Source organism: Suricata suricatta, chromosome 7 (genome assembly GCF_006229205.1).
Source record: "Suricata suricatta isolate VVHF042 chromosome 7, meerkat_22Aug2017_6uvM2_HiC, whole genome shotgun sequence".
NCBI lineage: Eukaryota > Metazoa > Chordata > Mammalia > Carnivora > Herpestidae > Suricata > Suricata suricatta.
Genome location: NC_043706.1, coordinates 15909649 through 15934370, shown reverse-complemented (window position 1 = coordinate 15934370; position 24722 = coordinate 15909649). Strand labels below are relative to the sequence as shown.

The window sequence follows — 24722 nt, the reverse complement described above, 5'->3', positions numbered from 1 at the left end:
ATTCACTGGAAAACCAAAAAAAGAAATTCACTTACTTGCTTTATTGTGATTTTCACTTTACTGCAATGGTCTGGAACTGAACATCCAGTATCTCGAAGGTACACCTGTATCTGGCATCTTATACATAAGTGAGCCCTGGAAACATGACTACATGCTTCCATGGAATAAAATTAGGCTCCTCTTCCCTGTAAGGCTTTGTTTTTCTCAACCTACCTTCCCAACCCTCACAGCCTTCTTTATCTTTCCAGCTCTCATCAAAACCTTCTCACAAGAAAAGTTAGGAAATTCATTAAAGTAAAAGTTACTGATTATGGCTTACAGTGTTTTCTCTCCAAAGGAGAATTCAATATGCTAAAACCTCAGCTAAAACATTTACAGTGTCCTATCATTTAATAACAATCTTCAGAGAGCAGGGAAGGAGATATTTCTTTTGGGAGATGGATTGAGACATAAGACAATGACTTGCTAAGCAGAGAGAAACCATTGTTATTGCAACACGTTCTGAGGTCCACTCTTTGCAAACATAAACAAATATATTGTTTTCTATACTTATTTAGCAAGCTAACAAACACTTAACCAAAGACCTTCAACCTAGGTACCCCATCAAGGAATCCAAAATGCTCCCCACTTTAAGAGAGCATCTAATATTTTAAAACTCAAGGTAATTGGGTCTGTTGGGAAAAGAGAAACTTCCCCAAGATTTCATGTATGGAGAAGGTAAAAGTTCGTGTAGTTCAACCAAATATAAAACATAAAACATGGTCTTCTAGAGAGCTATGGCTATAGTAAGGCAATTAAACAAATTAATGATAAAATTGTCCATAACTTCCTTATCTCTTACCAAACAACCAAATTGACTCTGATGGAAGTCAATAGGATGATACAAAAAGAACAAAGAAGCAAGCTGATCTCTCTTCCCAAAATGTTTGGGTCTTGTGCCATCCAACAGAATAAATAAGTATACCCCAAAACCAAATTAATACAAGATGATATCTTTACTGGTCTCCAGATTCTATCTTGAAATATACCTCCATTTTGAATTAGTCAAATACTGTTTCCCTTTGTATATGGAACACTCACACACATAACCTCTTATCATCAACCTGAATAGAATATACACATCTCCCCCATGTCATGTATTTGTAATAATCCTGGATTCTTTGTTCCAGCCTTGCACTTCCAAACTCCCCTATTGGCATACCCTGGACATAAAAGATAAAACTTTACTTTGGCCTCTTTAAAAAAAAAAATGTTTATTTCTTACTCACTGAGCTATGTCAACACTGTGTGAGTTAACTTTCAGAGCTGAGGACTCAAAGATGATTTGGGCTGAATTGTTCAGTGCTGCATAAGCATTAGGCTGAATAACTTGTTCTAACCTTGCCTTCTTCTCTGTCTGGTTCTATTATACCTCAGAACAATAGGCCATTATAAATGTTGCTTTTGAGTAGATTAATGTTATAAAACGGAGCTGAGCTGATCAGATTGTGACACTGGGTTTTGAACATTATAGTTCTTTCCATCTTTACAATTTAATTTCTCACACAGATATTCCTGTATATAATCTATATCAATGCTTTCAGTGAGTATAAGCATATTTTGAAAATCTATTTCAGAATCTGGTCATACTGTGTTAAAAGAAAAAAACAGTTGTTAATTACTTAGCAAAATGAAGTCCTCATTTTGCAAGTGAATAATCATCCCCTTCCCAAACACATTTCTTTCTCTAAGCTAAAAATTTCCTCTAAGTTTTCTTAAATCATGGCCCTTTTATATTACATATATATTTTGTAAGGCATGTTAAATTTGTCTTTCTTGGTCAGCTCTCCAGAAATGATTGACTTCCAAACCCATCCCCCAACCTCTGGGAATCAAGTCTATTTTTCAAATTTCCAATTTAACATCTTCTTCTTCAATCACACATTCATCTGTGCTCACAGAAATGTTTGGTGTTTGCCAGCAGCAGGAGATTGTGCATTCTCCTTCCCTCCCTCCCTCCCTCCCTCTCTCTCTCTCTCTCTCTCACCTATGAGTCATTACAATTTCAGTAGATTCACAATAGAGAGTTCAGAACCTGTCACCCACACCTCACTGTAAGCTAAAGAAACCAGAAGACAGCCTTCTCCTCTTGTAAATGCCAAGCGTTCAGCATGCCTCCATCAGAAGCTAAATAGATATGTAAACCTTAGAAAAGTAAGTCCTTGGGTCTGGGGAAAGCTTTACGTATTCTGCTCCAAAGTGGACTTTTCCCACAAGAATATAAGATGGGTACTTTCAGCTGCTTCTTTCATCAGGCTGAGCTCTGCAGCACCAGCTTTGTATCTGATTCATTCTGATTGGGTGAGATAAGACAGGAGGTTTTCAGAGTTGTCTCCAGAGCAGCCAGAACTGTGTCTGTGGGAGGGTGGGAGGGTGGTGGTCTTCCATCCAAGACTTCTCAAACATAGCTTCTCTTTTCTTAAAAGTCCAACACGCCACACATCACGTCACACTTATTACTAATTCTTCTTGGTCAACAAAGGGTAGTAAACCCAAATAGAGGGCTTGCATTTGGTCGTCATTTTGCTTCTCATGAGCACATCTCCAAGTATTGTGTCTAAAAGTCCCCCTGAGGTTTGGTAAGGAGGATATCCAATCAAAATAAGCTCAGATGTCTAATCAAAGTGTCTTTTTGGCTGTTGGGATTACTTTGTTACATTGCAACAGAGAAGAATGCATTTAGGCAGATTGGTGTGATTTGGGCTGGAGACTTGACCAAGCAATCAGGGGCAGGAAAAGGAAGAAAGACCAAGGAAGAGGGAGAGGCTGAAATCAGATGTTCACTCTGTATTTCACTCCAGAAAACAGCTCGCAATTATAATTACCCACCTTGTTTCGCAGCTCAGAATAAAAGTGGCGTTGCACCAAACCCTACCCGAGCAGCCATCGTGATTAGAAAGTACTCCACACCTTGGAGAACTGAGGAGACATGAGCATAATTTTAAATGCAAATTAAATTGAGGGGGTAGCAGAGAGAACACATAAAAGACAGTAAAACAAAACCTTTCAATTTTCTTAAATTAGCAGTCTAATGTGTTCTAAAGAGCAGTTCCACTCAGATCCCTTCTTAGGGCTTGCATTTCATCATAATATAAAGTGGGCAAATCCATCACTTTCCTCTACTCAGTGCTCTTGAACTGAGATTGAAGGGAAAATTAGAAGCTGTTCACTTGGGCTTCATGCTCAGCCGCATTGTACAGCTTCGTTTTATGCTCCGTGGGGCCAACAAGTGCTGGTGAGTACCTGCTAACTTCCAGACTCTTCCTCTTCCTCTTCCGTTCATATATCTGTTTTGGCCACCTGGCTTTTACGGGTGGGGGAGGGGGCCTCCCAAAAGATCTGTGTTATAATGTATTTTCTAAAAGCTGGGAGATTTCAGGCAGCTTTTTAAGCTGCTTCCAGTGACTGAGTCGCAGAAGGAAAGAGTTATTTTCAGCCTAGATGCTGGTGACTGATCTATGTATTAATTATAACAGGAAAACGTTTAACATATGCTAGCTAAAATGGCCTTTCCCTACAACCCGTAGCCAGCATTAGGGTAAGAACTGAGCACCCCCAGCAATTTCTAGGCAACTTTTCTATCATATTAACTGTTCAATCATGTGATTCTATTGCAGCTGCTAATCAAACTGGGACTGGGGGCTATGAAGATAAATGATTAAGCCAAAACCCATTTTTAAAGGACTATGACACTTCTACAGAGAAGAGAGGGGAGGGGTGATGGGGAATGGACCACATGATGGTTACATGTCGATTTTGACGGTGTTGATTTTGTGCCAAAGTTTTCTATGGGAAACTGGTCATTTTCTTCCTTCGCAGTGGAGGATACAAAGAGGCTGAGGCTGGCGTCACCTTCCGTTGCTAAGGTAACATGTTCTGGCCATTTTATCTGATAAAGGAGGTCCAGTGGACTGTATACATTATTCATCGCTCTTCTAATCAAACAATCAAAATTGTTTACTTTCATGGGGAATTTAGTGAGATCAAAGCCACTCGGACTGAAATTGTTCTTGCTTTCACTGCCGGCAGTTAGTCCTTGATTTTTTTTTTTCTGTAAGTATGATTTGCTGTTGGGGTACCTTTGGGAATTTTTTAAAGTTTCCTCCTACCAGATTTGGTTTCTTAAATTAAAATATGCACTGGTAGAAGAAGAATTGGATTAGCCTTCCGAGCTTGATTTTAATGACTTTATCTTGTAATTTATTTCCAAAAACATCCTGCAGAAATAGAGATACTTTATTTGTGCAAGTATCAGGGAAAGGCTACATATGCTAAAAAGAATCCACCAGGCTGAATGATTCTTTAATGAAGTGCATCAGCTTCTTGACAGGCTAGTGCATGATAATATTAGAGGAATCATTGCAGTTCTGAAATAATTGTTACTACTGGATGCAAACCGGAATTCGTTCTCAAAAGCAGCCTAGGTCAGGGGTAGGCAGGTGATGATCCTGCAGCACTTTATAAAACGTGCTGGAGGGAATCACCCACAGGGAAGGAATTCAAGGCATTTTTACAGCAACCATGTCAGCATGTGTCATAAATGCAAGGCACCTATAAGTGGAGGCTCCGATTCCCAGCTGATTCTCACTGTTCTAGGGGAATCAGAACTCCCCGGACCAACTGAGGATCGATTCAGAACGGCTGACACTTAATGATGCCATTCGTCAGATGGACCTTTTGAAGACAGATAGCATATGAATTTAACGGCATATTTTCCAGTTAATACACAGGAAAGACTGGTATGTTATTTCTCTTTAGTTTGAATCATGTGAGGTTTTTTTTCATTCTGAATACAATATATTTCTTTCCATGCATGTTGATTAAATGTTGCATTTTCTCACAGAGTGGGACAGGTAGGTTGAGGGGTGGCTTTAGCACTGGAAATGCCAAGTCAAATGAGGGAATATTATAATGGAATATTTCTTATTCCAAAAGTTTTAATGTATATGTGTGTGTATATAAATATATCCTTATATAACAAATATAATATGTTGCATATAATATCTATTTAAATACATAAATACATATATTTAAATATATATTGTTAATTACATATATATTTTTAAAATCCATTTGTCAGTCCAAAATATTGTGGATTTTTTTTCCTTTTTCATAGGCATACAAGTGACTATTTTGTCTTGAACCTCTGCTCTTGGAACATCAAGGATGGATTATCCCAAAATGGATTATTTTCTGGATGTCGAGTCTGCTCATAGACTCCTGGATGTCGAGTCTGCTCATCGATTCTTCTATAGTCAAGGAGCTCAAGGTAATAAAATGCGAGAAAGAGAGGAAACGCCTCCCTTTTGCATGTCGGTTTTCTATTGACAGTGTCTACAACAGCAGTTTAAGACTGACAACAGGAGTTCGGTAATTGGGATTACTAAATTGATAATGAACCTCTACCAAACTTGCTGAAATTGAGGCAGGCATGTAATAGAATGGATAAGTGCAAACTTTTGGGATGGGGGGGGAGAGAGATAAAAGCATCTTACTTTTGGCACAAATGTCCCTTGGGAAGCTCTGTTAGAAAATAATTCCCCACCTCCTTGCACTGAAGGCATGAGCTTGAAAGGTGTCAAGAATGCTTTTACCCACCACCCTTTCCCTGCCCCGGGAATAGATGAAGTTTTCAGCCACTACGCTAGAGATCTAGGACACGCTGACCTCTCTCTGACTGACATCCAGCTGTGTGCTTCTAGAGCTGCCTTATCTATTTTAGATGAATTCAGTTACTGTTCGAGGAATTAACCGTGCACTCAGGGAGCAGTTAGGAGCACGCCTGCTCTGAAGTGTGGCTGATCTGGGCATTTTTATTACATATTTCAGGAAGGTCAGTTCGGCTCCAGAGTGCTAGCCCTTCTCATCCCACGGTGCATTCAGAACGTGTTGCCAGCGCATTAGAAAGAAGCTGAGGTGTTTTATGGAATCTCCTGACGGGCAGGAGATTTTTTTAAAAGCACATTTTCCTTTTCCCATGCAAATTACAGTATCCAGTCAGAGCAATCTGATGACGAGCCTCCCCCGCGTGGCAGAAGTGATGCACTGAGGAGAAAGGCAAAGTCCATACGGATTCGTAAACAGAAAAGTAGTCCAATTCTTGGAAGTCAAAAGGCAGAACTGAGAGGGAATGCTGTTGGAGCAATCCTGGCATCCCTCTCTGCAAGGTGGTGGTGGGTACTCCACACTCTGCCTCCCCCAGACGTCTCCTCTGCATTGGTTTTAACTCACTGCCAGGCCAATTTCCCATGGCAACCTGGGGGGCTTGCAAGCCTCTTTCTTCTCTGCTTCCATTTTCCTGGGCATGGTCCAGGTTCCTAAAGTGGAGAGGAGGTAGAAATTATCTGGTTGATTTGCTTGGGTCACTGTGTGCCTCAGCAGAACTTAGCCAAAGTGATAGAATAGTTAATTCTCCTCATGTACCCTCCTGGTGTGGCATCAGCAAATACTACCCTGAGCCACCTACGGAGACCTAAATACCGAAGTAGGAGAAGAGCGAGAGACTGGCCAGAACCTCCAGCCTCTTCTGGGTCTGCAAGTAAGACGATGCTGGAAGTAAACGGAGGATGAGGGGCACCCGGCTAGCTCAGTCGGTAGAGCGTGAGCCTCTTAGAAGTAAATGGAAGAAAGGGGCTGAGGCTCAATCCTATCACCAGTCCCGTGTATAAACATTAGCGCGTCTGGTCCATTCAGTCTGAGTTGGACGGTAATGTGCAGTGGTGAGGTCATCTACCTGAGCGGCATAACCATCGGCAGGGCGGAGAAGGGGAGCGCGCTTTGTTATCAGTATTAAAAAGGCCCACCTTGCAGCTTGAGTCGGGGCGGTTTAAGCTTTGAAGAAGACTGTGGGCTCCAGGCTTTCACGGAAGGAAGGCAGGCAGGGTGTGGGAGGCTCAGAGGACTCAAAGCAGCCTGGTGGTTGTCAGCAGATGGAGTTGGGGGTGGAGTGGTCAGAACTGTCACCATCCGTGACTGCGGTTTAGACAGCAGAGCTGGGAGGACTAGAAAATGCAGGGGAGGTGGTAGCATAAACGCTCCCGATAGCACCTTCATTTTAAGGTCATCAGAAGGATGTTCCAGTCAGACAGTCTTGGATTTGGAGTGAGGCTGAGGGTTCCCTACACATCACCTAGGCTAATTTCTTAAAACCTCAGCGTTCCTGAATCACATGTGCAGGTGTAAAACCTAGGAGTCTGCATTTGAAGCAGGAGCTCCCGTGGTGAATACCAGCACATCAGTCTGGGGGCCCACAATTCAAAACCAGTCTGCCCAGTCCACTTTCTCTCCTTCATCCCCAGAACTGGAACACTGTCTTGCACATCGGTGGCTGGGTGATGCGTGCTTACAGGCCCTGGACCTTGTCTAACAAGGTTTGAAACCCAAGTCTGCCCCAGTGAAGCCGGACAGGCTCCCCTCTTTGGTCCTCAGTTCTCTTCATTGCAAAAAAATGGGAACAATAATGGCACCCAATTCCTAAGTTGCTGACAGTCTTAATGAAGTAAGATTTTTAAAGGGCTTAAAACTGTCTGCCACATAAGAAGTTCTGTCAGCAAATCAATGAAATAAAACATCCCTGGCAAAAGGCTATTGCTTCCTTCCTCTATCTGAGATTTCATAACGTAGCCCCTCCCTGGCAAATAAGAATGTGCCTGATAGGAGTTTCACGTCCTATTTTTTTGCAAAAAAAAAAAAAAAAAAAGGAAAGGAAAAAGGGAAGGAAGGGGAAGGAAGGAAGGAAGGGAGGGAGGGGGAGGAAAGAAGGAAGGAAATTACATTTTACATAAATTCTAAAACAGTGATTATTTTCTTGTCACATCAAAACCCCAGTCAGGGTAAAACGGGAAAATAGTGGAAGTTTGCTTGGTGCTCCCTATTTGCCCAGTCCTCCATCTCACATGAAAAGTGAGACCCCCTATCCTCCCCACATCTTCCCCGGAGCCCCTCCATCTAGGACCAGTGAACCCCTGCTTCTGTTCTGGAGCTCTGCTGCCAGGACGGTGTGGGGCTTGTCCCTACACGGCTCAGGTCCTCTGTCGCAGCTTGCTTCCGCTTGGCACAGCCTCCCAGGTCTTTCCTGGACAAGCAGGGAAAGGGCTCTGGGCGAGTGGGAAAAGCCTGGCTTGTACCCCTCCCTTTCGGAACCAGATGCATGTGTTTGGATGGAGGCCCGCAGCTGGCATCCCACCAGTGGCCAGGCTCTGAGCACCAGGGGCAGCATGGTAGCTGGCTTTCAGGAAAGGCATTTGAGGCAACTAGGGTTTTGTGCCGCTACTGAATCACAGCGCTTGGTGGCCCCCTACCTGGCAAGCCCAGCCTGGGGACAGGGGCATGGTAGGTCACAGAGCCCTGATTTCACACCCTGTTCTAAAAGAAGTTCCAACTGGGGTGTGCCTGAGTGGCTCAGTTGGTTGAGTATCTGACTTCAGCCCAGGTCGTGATTTTGCTGTTCCTGATCTCGCTGTTCGTGAAAGCCCCAAAATGAGCTCTGTGCTGACAGCTCCGAGCCTGGAGCCTGTTTTGGATTCTGTGTGTGTGTCTCTCTCTGTCCCTCCCCTGCTCATGCTCTGTCTCTCAAAACATTTTTTTTAAAAGGGGGGGTCCAATTGGGAGGACAGTATTTAGCTGAGCATCTGGAAGTTGGGTGATCTAGGATTTGATCCACTAAACTGGTGTGTGATAATTGCCCTTTTGGCCATTCTCAGAGTCATGTTGATATGTCTATAGGCTGGTCAAAGTGTTCATGTAGGTGTAAATGCTTTTAAAGAGGAAAGCAAGAAAATCTGAGTTTTATTTTCTATATCACCATCCTTGTATCGATTTTAATTACAAATTCATAAACTTCTGAGAAACCACCCTCTTCTCTATTAGATACATGCAAAATGGGTATCCAAGGCCATGATAGCAGAATTATGTTTTTGACCCCATCACCGTTATTTTTCAATTCGTTTTGGAAAGTGGCAAAAAACCTACTCCAAAGTAGAAGATGATTTTAGCTAGTAAAATGTCAGAGAAACCCCAGAGGGTGAAAAGGAAGGGGAAGGCAACACCATCTATCACGGGGCAGATTCTTTTAAAACCCCCATAGAGGGGGCGTCTGGGCGGCTCAGTTGGTTAAGCATCCAACTTCAGCTCAGGTTTGTGGGTTCAAGCCCTGCAGGCTCTGTGCTGACCACTCTCTCAGAGCCTGGAGCCTGTCTTCAGATCCTGTGACTAGTTCTCTCTCTGACCCTCCTCCCTCCAAAAATAAATAAAAACATTAAAAAAAAAAACTCCCAGAGATTTTCAAAAGTCAAGTCATCTGCTCTGTGGAATAAAGCATGTTACTCAATGGACCTTCATTTTTCCTTGGTTTGGCCCCAAAGTAGGGAAGATGAGTCCACCTCTCTCGGGAGTCTGTTTGAAAGCATGATGTGTTGCAGAGAGAGGAACAAAACTAGGGTCACCCTGTTCACCATCCATCAGTGAAGGATCCTCTCCAAATTATTCTGTGAGTGCTTCGTCAACAGTAAAACCTGCTTACCGAGATGGAATTCTGCAAAGCTTTCCACTAACTGAAAAAGAGAATTCTTGAGGGTGAAGACACATGTGGCATGGACATCACCATGTCCTGACATCACATAACTTGAGCTCCCCCATCTTCCGGATTTCTGACAATGATCACTCACGCAGTCAACTTCAGACTCTTTTTCTTACTGAACAATTGCATTGGGAGAGAGGTCATAGTCTAAGGTCACAACAGTAGCATCATGGGATTTTCAAGTTGAAATGGACATTATAGATGGGTGATTCTATTGGCCCCTCTGAAAAACCAAGTGAAATGAAACTTGTAAGGGCCAGACCTGGGTCCCAGTGCTACATTTTCAACAAATGACTGTGCTATTCTGATGAACACTGAAGGTTGAAAACCACTGCTGTGTATCATTAATCACGTTATTCAGAGTGTGGTTCGGAACTAGCAGCAACAGCTTCATCTTGGGGCTGGTTAGAAATATAGAATTTCAGGCACCCCAGCCCTAGAAAATCAGAGCCTGCCTTGTAACAAGATCTCCAGGTAATTTATATTAGTTTGAGAAGAAATGACTGCATCCAATGCATATTAGAAACACCTGGTAAGCTTTTATGACCTCAAGACTAGAGCCCCTGGCAGACCAATTAAATCAGAATCTTTGGTGGCTAGTTACTGGCAATCATTTTAATTGTCCCTGGTGATTCAAATGTGCAACCAGGACTAAGAACCACTGCCCTTCCGTTTTATAGTAAAAGAGGTTTTAGCACATCATACAGCTATTCTTGCCTGAGTATGTTTTTCTATCTCGGTCTTTCCCTTAAATAATCCCAAACCATTGGAAAGGTGCAAATGGGCTTTTTAAAAATAAGACCAGGCTATGCATGGGTATACCCTCTGCATATTCATTGTATCCATTAATTCTCAAAGAACCTTTGGGTAAGAGGAAATATGATGCGTATTTTCCACATTTAGAAAGCAACATGGCCAGGACTTGAATTCAAGTATTTTTGACATCAACAACCCCACAGGTAGTAAAGGAAACATTCATGACCAAATCACAGTTGGGGATATGGTGAAGCTCAGAGTAGCTCCCCCACATGCCAAGATCACACAGCTTACAGCAGAACATGGAGGCTGAAACTAGGCCTCTTCTTACCACACATACCTATGCCCTTTCTGCTGCCCTAAATTTCTTTTCTCCAAGAGCATCAATAGCTTTGGACAATTAAATTTCCTTGAAAACAGGACATACATTAAAAGGCAGCCAATTGACTAAAGTCACTAGGCAATCAAATTTATGACTCCTGCTCACAATTTCCCCCATTTCTCATTTTAAATAACCCTTGGCATTGGAACCAGGTGCTATATTCACTTCGTCACAGAGCATCTTCTCTGTCTTGTCCAACAAAGGGAAATGCTGACTTTGACAACTGATGAATGCTACAGTTAGCAGCAAAGAGTCTCTTCAGGTTGCATTTGGAAATGGAGAGGAATTCACTGAAACGTTTCTCTCTCAAATGTTTCCTCCACCTTCTGCCCATCCTGGGACAGTATCGGAATAGCTGGCTCTTGGATCTTTAGCCATGAGTTGAATGTACTTTAAGCCTAAGCTCTAAGCCCCTGGGTCTCCTTGACTTCTTGCTCCAAGAGACAAAGGCACGTGGCACCACTCAATTAGTTGCAAATCACTGGCAACAGTTGTCACCACTAAATGTGCTCGTGCAGTTTCCTTTCCTGTACTTCATACAAGATTCTGCCCCAGTGTAACTTCCTGTGTGAAGCCTCACCTGGCTTTTCCAGACCTTTCCCCCTACAGCATTCTGTTCACGCCTACACTGGAGCTTTAGCCTTATTGTATTGTACTTTTACCACGTGCTGGTTGCATGAGCTCACATGAATGGGTTCACGCCTCTAAGCCTGAGAGTCCTCATCAAAACGGCTATAACCCTAACTCCAAAATCATAGGTATTTTTGAGAATGAATGGACGTGTGCTTATAAAGCATTCAGTACATTATTTACTGTTGATTTGTCATTAATGCTATTATTTTATTATTACCTAGGGGTCTGTTTGCCTACCCAAATAGTGGTGATCTCCTTAAATACCATTTTCTGGGTGCCTAGTATCATCCTTGGCATACAGTAGGAGGATTTATTTATTTATTATTTTTAATGTTTATTTATTTTTGAGAGACAGAGAGACAGAATGTGAGCAGGGGAAGAGCAGAGAGAGAAGGAGACACAGAATCAGAAGCAGGCTCCAGGGTCCTAGCTGTCAGCACAGAGCCCGATGTGGGGCTCAAACCCACGAACCACGAGATCATGACCTGAGCCCTAGTTGGTGTTTTAAGCTTAACTGACTAAGCCACCCAGGCGCCCCACAGTAGGAGCATTTAGATTTAATAAAGGTCTCTATTGAGCTCGAGAAATGAAAATGTTTAAATCTCCATTACAAAGAGATACTTGATTCAGGGAAAGAGCTTTTGACAACTGAAGATTTGGAAAATAGAACCTTCTAGGACCTTGAAAGAATTCAAATCCTCAGTTGAAAATAGAGGCTGCTGGAGGCAAAAGGGAGGGGCAGGTAAAAAAACAATTCTCGAATACACATAGATGCCAGAAACTGAAGAGGTTATCAACTTTGCTCTATCTCCCATAAATCAGAAGAAATTTAAAAAACAAAAGCACAAAGAAAATGTAGCAGGAGGGATATGATGTACTAGTGAAGAGAATTAACCTATTAAGTAGATTTACAAGGCCCCTGAATAGTACAGTTCTTAGAAGAGCCCTTTAATACTCAATAGTCCATGGTGATTGAGTTTTTATTCTGCCAAAAAAAATAGAATTGTGGAATAGGTGACCAGTCACGGTTTACTCTGCTGAACTTAACTGACATCAATTCAAAAGCCACTCTACAGCTAGCTCCGGGCTATAAATCTCAGTTGAAACACCTTTCCCCTTCCTTCTTTAGATCCTTAATGCGGAGTTCAGTCCATACACTCTTGGGTTGACGAATCTCAAACCAGCTTCCATTCCTACTCCTGCTTCTGTCCAGACTCAGGGAAAGGTGACTGTAGATTCCCGTGCCCCAAGCCCCACGCTGCAGACACCTGCTTTGAGAACCACTCACTGAAAGCCTGACCATGGTGTTTCTAGGAGTCTTGTTGAGTGAAAACCAGGTTGTCTTCCTTCTCCCGGTCTATTCCCCTGAGACCTTCATGTCCTGGTCTTCGATGTGGCTCATTTTGGCACTTATGGGTCAAATTTGCTCCATAAAGAGGTAGAAACAGGGATTGCAAAGCGACCTGAACCCAAGAGAGGCATGACTGCCAATTGGATTATAACCTTTTCCATTCACCATTCTGATGTTCTCCCATTTGTCTCTCAGGGTCCCAACACAGCTAATCCACAACATCCATCTGTGTCCTCATGGGTATGTCCTAACCAAGCAGTACAGATATAATTTCCAGACTCTTGTCTCTGAGAAGTGTTTCAGAATAGACTTTACATATATTGTCTCTAGCCTTACATTCATGGCGGTCAAGTCCTCACCTTCAAAAAATACTTGATTTTTGGCTTGTTTTTCCCCTCTAAACCTCCATCCAGGAAGCAGCACGCTGTGCCTCACTCACGGATGACAAGCTAACTACCAAGCCTTCCCTCCTAACCTCCCACATGCTCCATTTTAGACCTCTAATTGCTCACATGCAGGCTCTCCAAACCTGTGTTTAATACAAGGAACATTCTGTGTGAAGGAGACAGTAAAGGCTAATGAAAAGAAAAAGTATTGTGGAGATGGCCAGCCTGCCAATTTCATCCATAGGTGACCATGAAATGAAACCTTCCATTTCTGGAGTGTGCCATTGGGTCAAGGCAATTTTCTGCACGCAAAGTAGCATTCTTAATACCAACAATTGACCTGCACACAGGCTTCCAAAGCTCCTTGTGCCTTTGCCCCCAGCAAGCCTCAGCTTTGCCGTGTATTGTGATTCAGGGCTCCTAAGTACAGTAGGATATGAGGACAAGAGGAAGAGAGAGAAAGGATGAGGGGATGAGAAACCAAAAGGGAAAAAAGATATGAAGATACAATGAGATCATTCCAATCAATAACTCCCACTTTCACATAAGGCATATGAGAGGGTGGATTATAGATTCAGCTCACACACAGCCAGCATCAGCCATGACCCAATTAGCATAAACAATTCACAGGTGCTTGGGAAAGAATTCTTTTCATTTTCCCAAGCCAAATCGGTTTTCCTAAAAAACCTTCAGTACCACCCTCTGGGACTGAGCTGCTGGAGGTAAGGATGGAGTGCCTAGCACAGTAAAATCAGTTCATGGTGCAGCACCTGGGTAGCTAAGTCCATTAAGCATCCAGTTTTGGCTCAGGTCATGATCTCACAGTTCATGAGTTCGAGCCCTCCATTGGGCTCTGTGCTGACAGCTCAGAGCCTGGAGTCTGCTTCAGATTCTGCCTGTCTGTCTGTCTGTCTCTCTCAAAAATAAAGACTAAAAAAATTAAAATCAATTCATGGCTAATACCATTTTAAAAAATATTTTAAAGAATATTTCAGTAAACAATTAGATCCACACACTCATACAAAACCACAGAATGAATATTGGTGTTAAGTAGTACTTCTGAAATACTAGGACTGAACAGAGAGGCTATGTTGGAGATCTTTGTATCTTTTTTTCAATTATAAAAGCAAAAACAAGGGTAATATTAAAGCATTTGGCCAAAAAATGGAAAGGAAAATCAGCCCTACACAGCTACCATCAACCCTTGAACAATCTGGGCCACATGCTCAGCATGAAGTCAAAATTCAGCCTCTAACCTTTGACTTCCCCAAAACTTAAACCATAAATTACCTACTGTTGAGTGGAAGTGTTGCCATTGGTAAACAGTCGATTAACACATATTTTGTATGTTATATATATTACATACTGTACTCTTACAGCAAGGTAAGCTGGAGAAAAGAAAATGTTATGAAAACAACCATAAGGAAGAGAAAATACACTTACACTCCTGTATTTATCCAAAAAAAACACTCACAGATAAGTCGAACCAACCTTGTTCAAGGGTCAACTGTGCATATGCATAATGAATATCTTCTGCCAGTCTCTTGTTTTGTTTTTTGTTATTTTCTTAGTGGTCTATTTTAATAAGCAGACATTTTTAATTTTGATGAAATACAGTTCATTTTTTTCTATTATGGTTAGTCCTTTAACAAATCTTTGCCACGTTATGAAGATATTTTTCTGTGCTATTTTTTCAAAGCCTTATAGTTTTCATTTTCACATTTAAGCCTATGATCCATCTTAAATGAATTTTCCGAATGATATGGGGTGGAGGAGGAATTGTCTTTATGAAAGTATTCTTATTATAACTGACATTTTGAAATAGGATCACTGAAACCTGGATATTTGAGTTATTTCTTTTTTTTCTCTTGTGCGTTCTCCTTTTCTCCGTACTCTTTATAGTGTTTATGTTACCCCAATCAAAGGTGACTTATCATAGACATAGTTTATATATCTTTGGAGTTTGTGCTACCCATCAGCTGGGAGTTAGGAAAATTACTGTTCTGTTTTTAAGTTACACTCTAAAGGCTGACGAGTTTCCAAATTGGACTTTTTCGTGAAAATTAATTATCTAAGTGGTATAAAATATCCAAAAATCAAATACAGTTCCTTGTTAACAGTTGTGAATGTTGGTTAACCAATTCTATAACTATTGGAATTAGAAATAATTGCATCTTTTATTCTGCTATGTGCTGTTATTTAAGAAGTTTTTATGTACTTGAGGTATTCTAGATATTACCTAGTCTAATATTCCTGCTATCCATCAATGTCCCCATTATTCAACTACCAGAAAGTTCTCAATATCCATTTCTGCACACAAAATGAATAGTTTACCAATTTATTTTCAGCACTTTACTTTTGGGACACATATATGTTAATATTTTGGCTGATTAATAGGGTTTGAACACACAAACCACATTCATTCAGTTGGTCATTTAAAAAATATTTATTGAGCACTTATAGAGTGCCAATTACTGTTCTAAGCACTGGACCTTCAGCAGTCAACAAACCTGTTTTCATGGAGCCTACATTTTAGTGAGATTTTTCACATCAATTAATATCCCAGGTTTTACCTTTATTTAAAATTGAATATTCAAGGGGCACCTGGGAGGCTCAGTTGGTTAAGCAGCGATTCTTTTTTTTTTTTATGTTTTATTTATTTTTGAGAGAAAGAGATCACAAGTGGGAGAAGGGCAGAGAGAGAGGGAGACACAGAATTGGAAGGTGGCTCCAGGCTCTGAGCTATCAGCACAGAGACAGACGCAGGGCTCAAACTCACAAGTTATGTGATCATGACCTGAGCCGAAGTCAGATGCTTAACCAACTGAACCACACAGGCACCCCACACGGTTCATAAATTTGAGCCCCTTGATGGGTCCCTTGTGAAAGCATGGAGACTGCTTGGTATTCTCTCTTTCCCTCTCTTTTGCCTCTCTTTCCCTCTCTCTTTCTCTCTCTCTCAAATAAACAAACGTTAAGAATTTTGAAAAATAAAATAAAATAGAATATTCATATATTAATAATACATCTGAATTATTTGTAGTAGATAATTATATGTCAATCAAATCGTGTGCCACCCCCTTTCATAATATAGAATCCTTCTGAGAAATTGCCACCCAGCCAGGAATGATACTTTCCAGACCTCCTTATACCTTTGGTAGTGCCTATAATTAGTTCTTACCAATGAAAGGCAACAGAATTGATGTGTCACGTCCAAGCCAAGGTATTTGAGAAGTGGGTCTACCTTCTCTGTGCTCTCATTAGCCTTTCCCAGACTGCATGCTGATGACTACGCAGCCCTGGGGGATGGTGGAGGGAAAGAGCCAATCAGTGTCTCACGTCAGACAGGAAATGGGTCTACAGACCAGTAATTCAGACTCCAACGTGAACAAAATAATACACTTTACTGTGTGAAGGTGCCGAAGTGTAAGGGTTATTTGATAAATTTGCCGTGACCAATTCACTTGCCCTGTTAATACTGAAGACTGCTCATCTGAGTGGGTACAATGTTTATCTGAGACTGGAACTGTTATCCTTGGTTAGCACAGTCTCAGGGCTGCCAAAAATGTGGTCCCGGAGGAGACAGTTGGCTATGTGGCCTCCCAAAGGGGAGGGCCAGGCATAAGACGAGACTTTTGCTAAAGACTGAGGCCAATACAAAATCAAATGCAACCCCGGGGTGCTTGGGTGTCTCAGTCGGTTAAGCATCAAACTGTTGATTTCGGCTCAGGTCATGATTTCACAGTCATGAGATGGAGCCCCGCATCGGGCTCTGTGCTGACAGTGAGGAGCCTGCTTGGGATTCTCTTTCTCCCTCTCTCTCTACCCCTCCCCCACTCGTGCTATCTCTCTCTCTCTCAAAATAAATAAACAGACTTAAAAAATTAAATGCATCCCTAGCAGTTAGTGACTTATAAAAAAAGAGTTACATAAGAAAGTAGAAGTAATTTTGAGGACTCTTTGGCCCATGAACCAAATTTGCATAGTTGTAATATCAAGTGGCTACTACTGGATCAAATAAGGGTGAGGAATGTGGAGGGAATATGGTGCAGGAAAACCATGTCCTCCCTCATTCTGTATGGTAGTGAGTGTAAAATGGGTCAGAAAATAATATATGCATGCTTTCTATGCTCATATAGGAATAGAAGTCGTTGCCTCTGTGGGAGTCCAACCAGTGACTAGAAACAGAGGTGGGAGGAAGGCTCTTCATTTTTTCACTTGTGAATATTGCACCATATGAAATTACCTACTTAAAAATACAGGTTTTAAAAATGCAGCATGGCTTGTGAGAATTAATCCGTAGCAGGGAAGATACCATTTTACTGAATTCCAACAAAGTCCATTATGAAAACAGGCAGATGGGATTGCAGAACTGACACTGTAACTTAGTAAGTACCCTCAGCAATATCCTTCCCTTAAAACCTATGAAGTAGGGGCCTGGGTGGCTCAGTCAGTTGAGTGACTCTCGACTTCTGCTCAGGTCATTATCCCAGGGTCATAGGATCGAACCCTGTGTCTGACTTCACAGTGAGCATGGAGCTTAAGATTCTCTCTCTCTCTCTCTCTCTCCCTCCCTCCCTCTCTCTGGCCCTCTCCCACTCATGTGCATGCACATGCACTCTCTCTCACTTGCTCTAAAATTAAAAACAAAAAACGAATGAAGTCTCATGGGTTTTCACTTATAATAGCTATTAACACCAACACTGAGCTTAGATCTAACCCTTTGAATCACAATATCCTAAAATGATCAATCAAGATGTTGTGAAATGTTGAATCCCATTCAGTTACATTGCATCATTGGAAAGTTTATGTTGTGACCTCATACATCCCTACCGAATGGTATTCCAAACGTTTAATCAAACAAACAAATCACTTGTCTTACTTCTCTCCTTTAATTCATCTGTTGTGCGTATTTTATAGTGTATATAAAATATTCATGCAATACAATACTGATCCGTAGATTGAGAAGAACATTCTTGGGAATGCAGGCAGGCTCAGGAAGCTTCCACAGGCGGGAGGCTGAGTCCAGATTTGGAGACATCTGTATCTGCCGCAGAAGCTGAGAGAGAGCATCTCTGTCAGCGATAGTCAGGTCAGGGCTGCCTCAGTGGTTTGAGCTCCAGCTTGAAGGCTGACAGCATTTAAGTAGGAGAGAGGCCAAGAAGAAGGACATCACAAAGCAAGAAAACGTAGAAAGAATTCACAAGGCTTGTCTGGCCACTAAAGCAATTCTCCAAGTGGGATCTTGGCCTCGTTCACAACAGCATCACGAAAGTCATTGTTTCAAATGCTTTCCCAGACCTGTTAAATCAAAACTTCTGGCATAGGGTAGTCAAAAATACTCACTTCTATCAAGCTCCCGGTAATTTTCAGGCAAACCAAAATTTGGAAGGTACTCATTCCATGAAAATACACCACAGGGCACGTGGATTTGTATCACAGAGGCATTATAACTGATTTTCTTTTTAAGTTAAAGCAGTGCTCAATCTCAAAAAAGGAAACGGAGAAATGGCTACTTTGAAATATTTGTCATTGATGGGTCAGCCATTTTGCCAATATTTAATTCAGCCCTTCTGAACTTGCATTTCCATGGAGTACTGAAATGTTCCACTGCAGTGTATTAAAGAGAATTGAAAAGTTGGGTTCCCATTCCTTTTTGGAACGTTCATCAGTTCTATTGTTTAATTACCTTGAACTCTAGAAAAAGCCCAGGAAGGCAACAATGTTCCCTGCCACCTTCCCATCCTGCCTGTTTACCCAAAGGCAAAGTGAAATGTACTTTTCAAATCGGTTGTTCAATGTTTCAGGCATTGAAAACCTCCTTGGGCCCTTAACTGCTGGAGCCCACATACTGAGGTCCTTCTGGGGGTTACACCTTTGTTACCACTAATGCAGGTGTAAGGTAGGAAGATGAACAAAAATGATGGATTCCTAGACTCCCATTTTCCACAAGCTGTTTCCAGAACCATGCATGGAGCTCATGGGGATTATATTAATGTTTAATATAATCTGAATATAATTTTGCCTCAAAACCTTTTATTCCAAAATGCCATGTTACCCGGTGTGATGTTGATGCATTTGCAATCTTGGTGCATATGTTGCCACTTCGTGGCAAGGGGGCTTTTGTTTTTATTTTCCTTCTTTGGAGAGGAAATGGAAGACCCACACCCAGCGACCTTAAATGAAACTCTGGTACCAGTTAACATGCATTTGGATTACAATAAAAGCAGAGAGCCAATTTTTAAAAATGTTTTATTTATTTTTTGAAAGAGAGACAGCGTGAGCAGGGGAGGGTCAGAGAGAGTGGGAGACACAGAATCTGAAGACAGACTCCAGGCTCTGAGCTGTCCAGAGCCTGAGGTGGGGCTTGAATCCACGAACTGCGAGATCATGACCTGAGCCGAAGGCACACACTTAACCGACTGAGCCGCCCGGGCCCCCCAGCAGAGAGCCAATTTAAACTGTGCGGGCATTGCTTGCATTTCTCCCTCAAAAGGGGGGAATATTTGACATAAAACGTAAGTTTTTCAAAATAAAATATGACCTAGGAGCTACACAAAAATGTAGAGCCTTGAAAGCATATTTTAGGTTCATGCAAACCAGTTTGAAAGATGAGTCGGAATAAGGCGGAGTAGGGAAAACAGGCTTCTGGATAAAAGGATTAAGTGAAATACAGTTGACCCTTGAATGAAGGCAGGTTACAGGTGTGAACCCTCACAGGTGAAAATCTGCATACAACTCTGACTCCACCAGAACTAAACCACTGATCATCTATGTTGACCAGAACCCTTACTGAGAACATACACAGTTGTAATCATGTTGCTTATGCGACATGTATTATATGCTGTATTCTTACAATAAAGTACGCTAGAGAAAAGAAACTGTTAAGAAAGTCATAAGGAAGAGAAAATACATTCGTGACAGTACTGTAGCTATTAAAAAAATAATCTATGTATAAGCTGACCCAACTATAAATCAAGGGTCAACTGTATTTTAAATTTTTATATTTACTTTTTGATCACTCGTACGCATTCATGTTTTTACAAAGTTGCATTTGTGGCATATATAAAATTGGGGTTAAGAATGAAATCTTTTTTTTTTTTTTTTAGTGTTTTATTTATTTTTTGAGAGAGCGCAAGCAAGGGAGGGGCAGAGAGAAAGAGGGACAGGGAATCACAAGAGGGCTCTGTGTTGACAGCAGCAAGCCGGATGTAGGGCTTGAACTCACAAAACTCAAGACCATGGCTTGAGCTGAAGTCAGATGCTCAATCCACTGAGAACCCAGGTGCCCCATGAATGAACTCTTTTCCAGGACTGGCTGAAGAATATTATGTTTTAGGGCTTAGGCTTCAGAATGACAGGTATGAAGGACATTAAGTCATTTCACCTCGCTTTTCTTTGTTCTCCCGTTTTGAATGCAAATGAGAATAAGAGTTCTTAACCCAAAAAGTTCAAGGATTAAATGAAACAAAATGCATTTCACAAACCATAGTCCAACATATGATTTGCAGGCTATACTTACAAACTCTTTTATAGTAATCATGTATGTGTTTTCACTAAGTGTTAGGAAAAAAGTAAATTAAAGAAATTTCATTAAAAAAATATAACTATATAATTAGACTTTAGGGACTACTGCTTAGACCAAGGGGGGAAAAGTAGGCTATCTGAAGTTCAGTGAAGGAAAAACATTAAGTAAATAGTAGTTAGATGACACTCTAGTGGAACAAAAATCCATAAAAGTGACGTAGAAGTGACTAACGTTTGGAATCACTGAACAAATAAATGTAAAACACTAAGCAAAATATCAAGTACCAAATATGCGTTTAGTAAGTGTGAGCTCCTGTGTTAATTAGGCTTTAGTTTTGTCAGGCATCTGTGGGAAATGACAGGTGTCCAGTTTTCCTAGGAAAGACCTCCTTCCCTGTCTCCTCTTCTCTGCCATCATTTATGCCTAATTCAAATTTCTAAGCCCTTTGAAAATTGGAGGCAGTCTGAAACACAAGAACAAGAAAGAGCACCAAAACTTTGATTTTTTGAAAAATCAAGTGGCTAAAAATCCCCGGACAATTTTCTTTTGGGTTGGACTGCTGGGACTTTCTGTCCTCCAGACTCTCAAAACATTAGCTGCCCTGTACTGATTTTCTCTGAATTTACGGCAAACTCTAGTTTATCAGGTTGTGGCCGACATGATTGACATGATTTCAGGCGGTGATCGACATGAGTCAGCATTTAGGGAGGAGTGAGGCGCTTTAAATCACACTTCTTTTCATCCTTTTCTTCCATTCTTTTAAGTAACAAAGCATGGTGATGTGAAGAAAATGACATCAGAAACACCGGAAGCTAATTCTAACCCAGCCATTAAATAGACATGTGATGAGCTATAGAAACAGCTACGACTCTATAAACCTTTGTTTCCACGTTTGCAAAATTATAACAATGCTTGCAATATTAGTATTATGAGGATGAAATGACATAAAGTAATAAATTTAAATTAGATTCTCAATTTGGAGAGTAGATTCTCAATAAATATTTGTTCAAGGAATGATAAATTGCCACAATAAGGAAAGAAAAGAACATTCACTGAGTGTTCTGTACTTCAAGAAGCTCAAAGGCAATATATAATGTATTATAATATAATATAATATAATATAATATAATACAAAATACCGTAATAGAAGCAAAAACAGGATTGGAAAGGGGAAAAAAAAGAATTCAGAGAATTCTATTTGTTTTTTATTTATTTTTGAGAGACAGAGCGTGAGCAGGGGAGGGTCAGAGAGAGAGTGGAGGACACAGAATCTGAAGACAGGTTCCAGGCTCTGTGTGAGCTAGCTGTCAGCACAGAGCCTGACTTAGGGCTCGAACCCACAAACCGTGAGATCATTACCTGAGCCAAAGTCGGACACTTAACCAACTGGGCCACCCAGGCTCCCCCAGAGAATTCTTTCTGAAGGAGTTGATATCTAAGTTTCATCCTAGAATTAGCACAATCGTGGGACATTCCTTGCAGAAAAAGCTAGTATGTAAAGGTCTTTCCAGAAACAGTTCAGTATGACTAGATCCAAAAGTGCAAGAAGGTGAAGGTGATATCTGGGATTGGAGGAAAAAGCAGGGTTTGAGAAAGAGACCTTAAATACCAGATTAAGACATTTGGAATCAATAGGAAAGACAGAGCATTGGAAGATTTTTAAAGCTGGAACAATTTCTAGACCACTTGATTCCAAATCTTGTTAGATAACAGAAACATATATTTTTACAGCCCCTGCTCAGATGTGCTGATCAGAATTTTGGGGAGTTGAGTGTGGCAATCTGTTTGTTCTTTCTATTTTTAAGGTGTTGTTTTGTTTAAGTTTTGCAGCTCCTAGGTGCTTTGATGTAAATAAAATAAAGTCTAGAATTTGAGACCCATTGACTAGTCTAATTCTTTACTTTTATAGATGAGGGTAATAGAGCCAAATGAGGTCAATGAATTAAATGGAATAACAATCCAAGATTATATTAACTTAAATTCACTATTTGTTGACCACTAACCATGCGCTAGGGATTGAAACTCAAAATAGACAAATTCCTAATATAGGGACAGATAAGTACATTAATAATTCCAGGCCCTAAAGAATATACATACACACTGTGAGTTTCAGAAGCACAGAGAAGGGCACTCATTTAAACAGAGACACACGTGTGTTTTGGGGAGAGACGGTAGATGTGTGTCCATGTTGGTATCCCAGATGAGATGATGGTAAATCTGCCTTTGAGCTAGATTTAAACAGGAGGAAAAAGAACATTCTGGGCAGTGTGAAATGGTTTGTGATAAGGCATGGGAATTTTAGAAGTATGATGTGTTCAGAGAACTGTACATGTTACAAAATGAGAGATGTATTGAAAATATGGGGAATAGGGGCCCCGGGTGGCTCAGTTGTTTAAGTGTCCAACTTTGGCTCAGGTCATGATCTCACGGTTCGTGGATTCGAGCCCCGCATCAGGCTCTGTGCTGACAGCTAGCTCAGAGCCTGAGCCTGCTTCAGATTCTGTGTCTTCCTCTCTCTCTCTGACCCTCCCCTGCTCGCGCTGTCGCTCTCTCTGTCTCTCAAAAATAAATAAAAACATTTAAAAAGATTTTTTAATATAGGGAATGGCAAGAGAAGAGACTAGAATAACAGGCAGTACTCACGGCATGAACACTTTATATGCTTTCCTAAGGAATACCAAACCTGATGTGGAATGCACTAAAAGTCTAACACAGAGGAGATGTGCTGTGAGATCTGTTTTGATCAAGACCACAAATATGGAGGACAGATTGGAGCGAGTAAGAATGGAGGCAAAGAAAGAGAGGCTGCTATAGGGATCCCAGCAAGAAGTAAAGACCACGTGAAAACGGAACTGACAAGAGAGAGGGATCTTGGAAATTAAGAAAGTTCTTTCCAGATTACATAACAGTACCGTGAGTAGACAGAAAGTCAGAGGAGGGTACTCCTGATGATCTCCCAACGTTTCAGGTGGGCCCATTGGGTAGATGTTGAAGCTGTTCACTTGGAGAGATGATGTAAGAAGAGAATCAAGATGGAGGGGAGAAAAAAATAAGTTCAATTTAGAATATGTTGAATTTGGAAACTTTACAGAGTATCCAAGCATAGATTACCAGTAGGGAATAAGTTCTACAGGCATAAGGCTTGCTGTAGAGATCTTAGAAAGCCATCCAAAATATTCTATGTGCCTATGTAGTTCCTAAAATAATGTCACTAACTATTTTACATCTGTTTCTAAATACATAGTTCCACTGGGCCTTTAGTTTTTTCCTTTCCTACTTCTTTTGAGGACTGGGAGATTGTATATGGGAAACATTTATTTTGTAAATGAAAATTTTTGTTCTGAGTATAATATTTTCTCCCTAACACTAGTACTTAAAATTTATAGGTCATTTGAAATATTTACATCAACCCAGTGTTTGAAGTTACCAATTATTATTTCAAATTCTAGCTTCATAAGAAGAAAATTTTTGAGTTAACACGAAATGATCTAAAGAAAACAATTTTTTTCTTAAACCATATCAATGCAGCTCAATCTCTTTACAGAACTGTAGGCTCTGACAGAATGTTGCAAAAGAAGGGGGAAAAGAAATTCAGCTATAGCTGGTTAAAAATAGACCTTACTTTTCTTGTGAACCTACGCAGTAAGATCTTTTGTTACATTTTGTTAATTATGTACTACTTGGTGACTAACCTTGATAGGTGACAGGCAGAGAAAAAAAAAATTTGACTTCACCCAATTCGGTTCTTGTTTCTGGAAACAAGACCATACCATAAATATCATACCCCGACTGATTTTTACATTAGCCCCCATCCTGGGCTAGCTCAATGATCTGGGCATGCACACAGAAATTGCAAAATGAAATGAGTAGGGGGAGAGGACTCACATTTTATGTTTCAGGGGCTTAGTATTTATTGTCCTGTTTAGTCCCAGAAAGAGACTTTTGTGAAATACCTGTTATTTTCCTCATTTCACAAATGAAGTAACCCATGTGTCCAAAAATTAAGTAACTTCCCAGGCTCATACACCTGTTAAGAATAGAGCCAGAGAGGCACCTCGATGGCTCAGTTG

At 41.0% G+C, this 24722-nt stretch overlaps 1 protein-coding gene across 2 annotated transcripts in view; it reads left to right on the top strand.

Annotated features, from left to right (window-relative positions):
• The first annotated feature begins 3257 nt into the window (after positions 1 to 3257).
• PHACTR1 (phosphatase and actin regulator 1) overlaps positions 3258 to 24722 on the top strand; it is a 575867-nt gene continuing 554402 nt past the window's right edge. Inside the window, exons 1-4 of one of the 2 annotated variants that reach the window (XM_029945399.1) lie at positions 3258 to 3274; positions 3859 to 3905; positions 4636 to 4778; positions 5156 to 5308. In XM_029945399.1, the coding sequence (XP_029801259.1) occupies positions 5206 to 5308 (103 nt within the window). In that variant the 5' untranslated portion in view covers positions 3258 to 3274; positions 3859 to 3905; positions 4636 to 4778; positions 5156 to 5205. Of the gene's footprint in view, positions 3275 to 3858; positions 3906 to 4635; positions 4779 to 5155; positions 5309 to 24722 lie in introns of those variants that run through there. The other variant, XM_029945400.1, reaches the window with a different exon arrangement.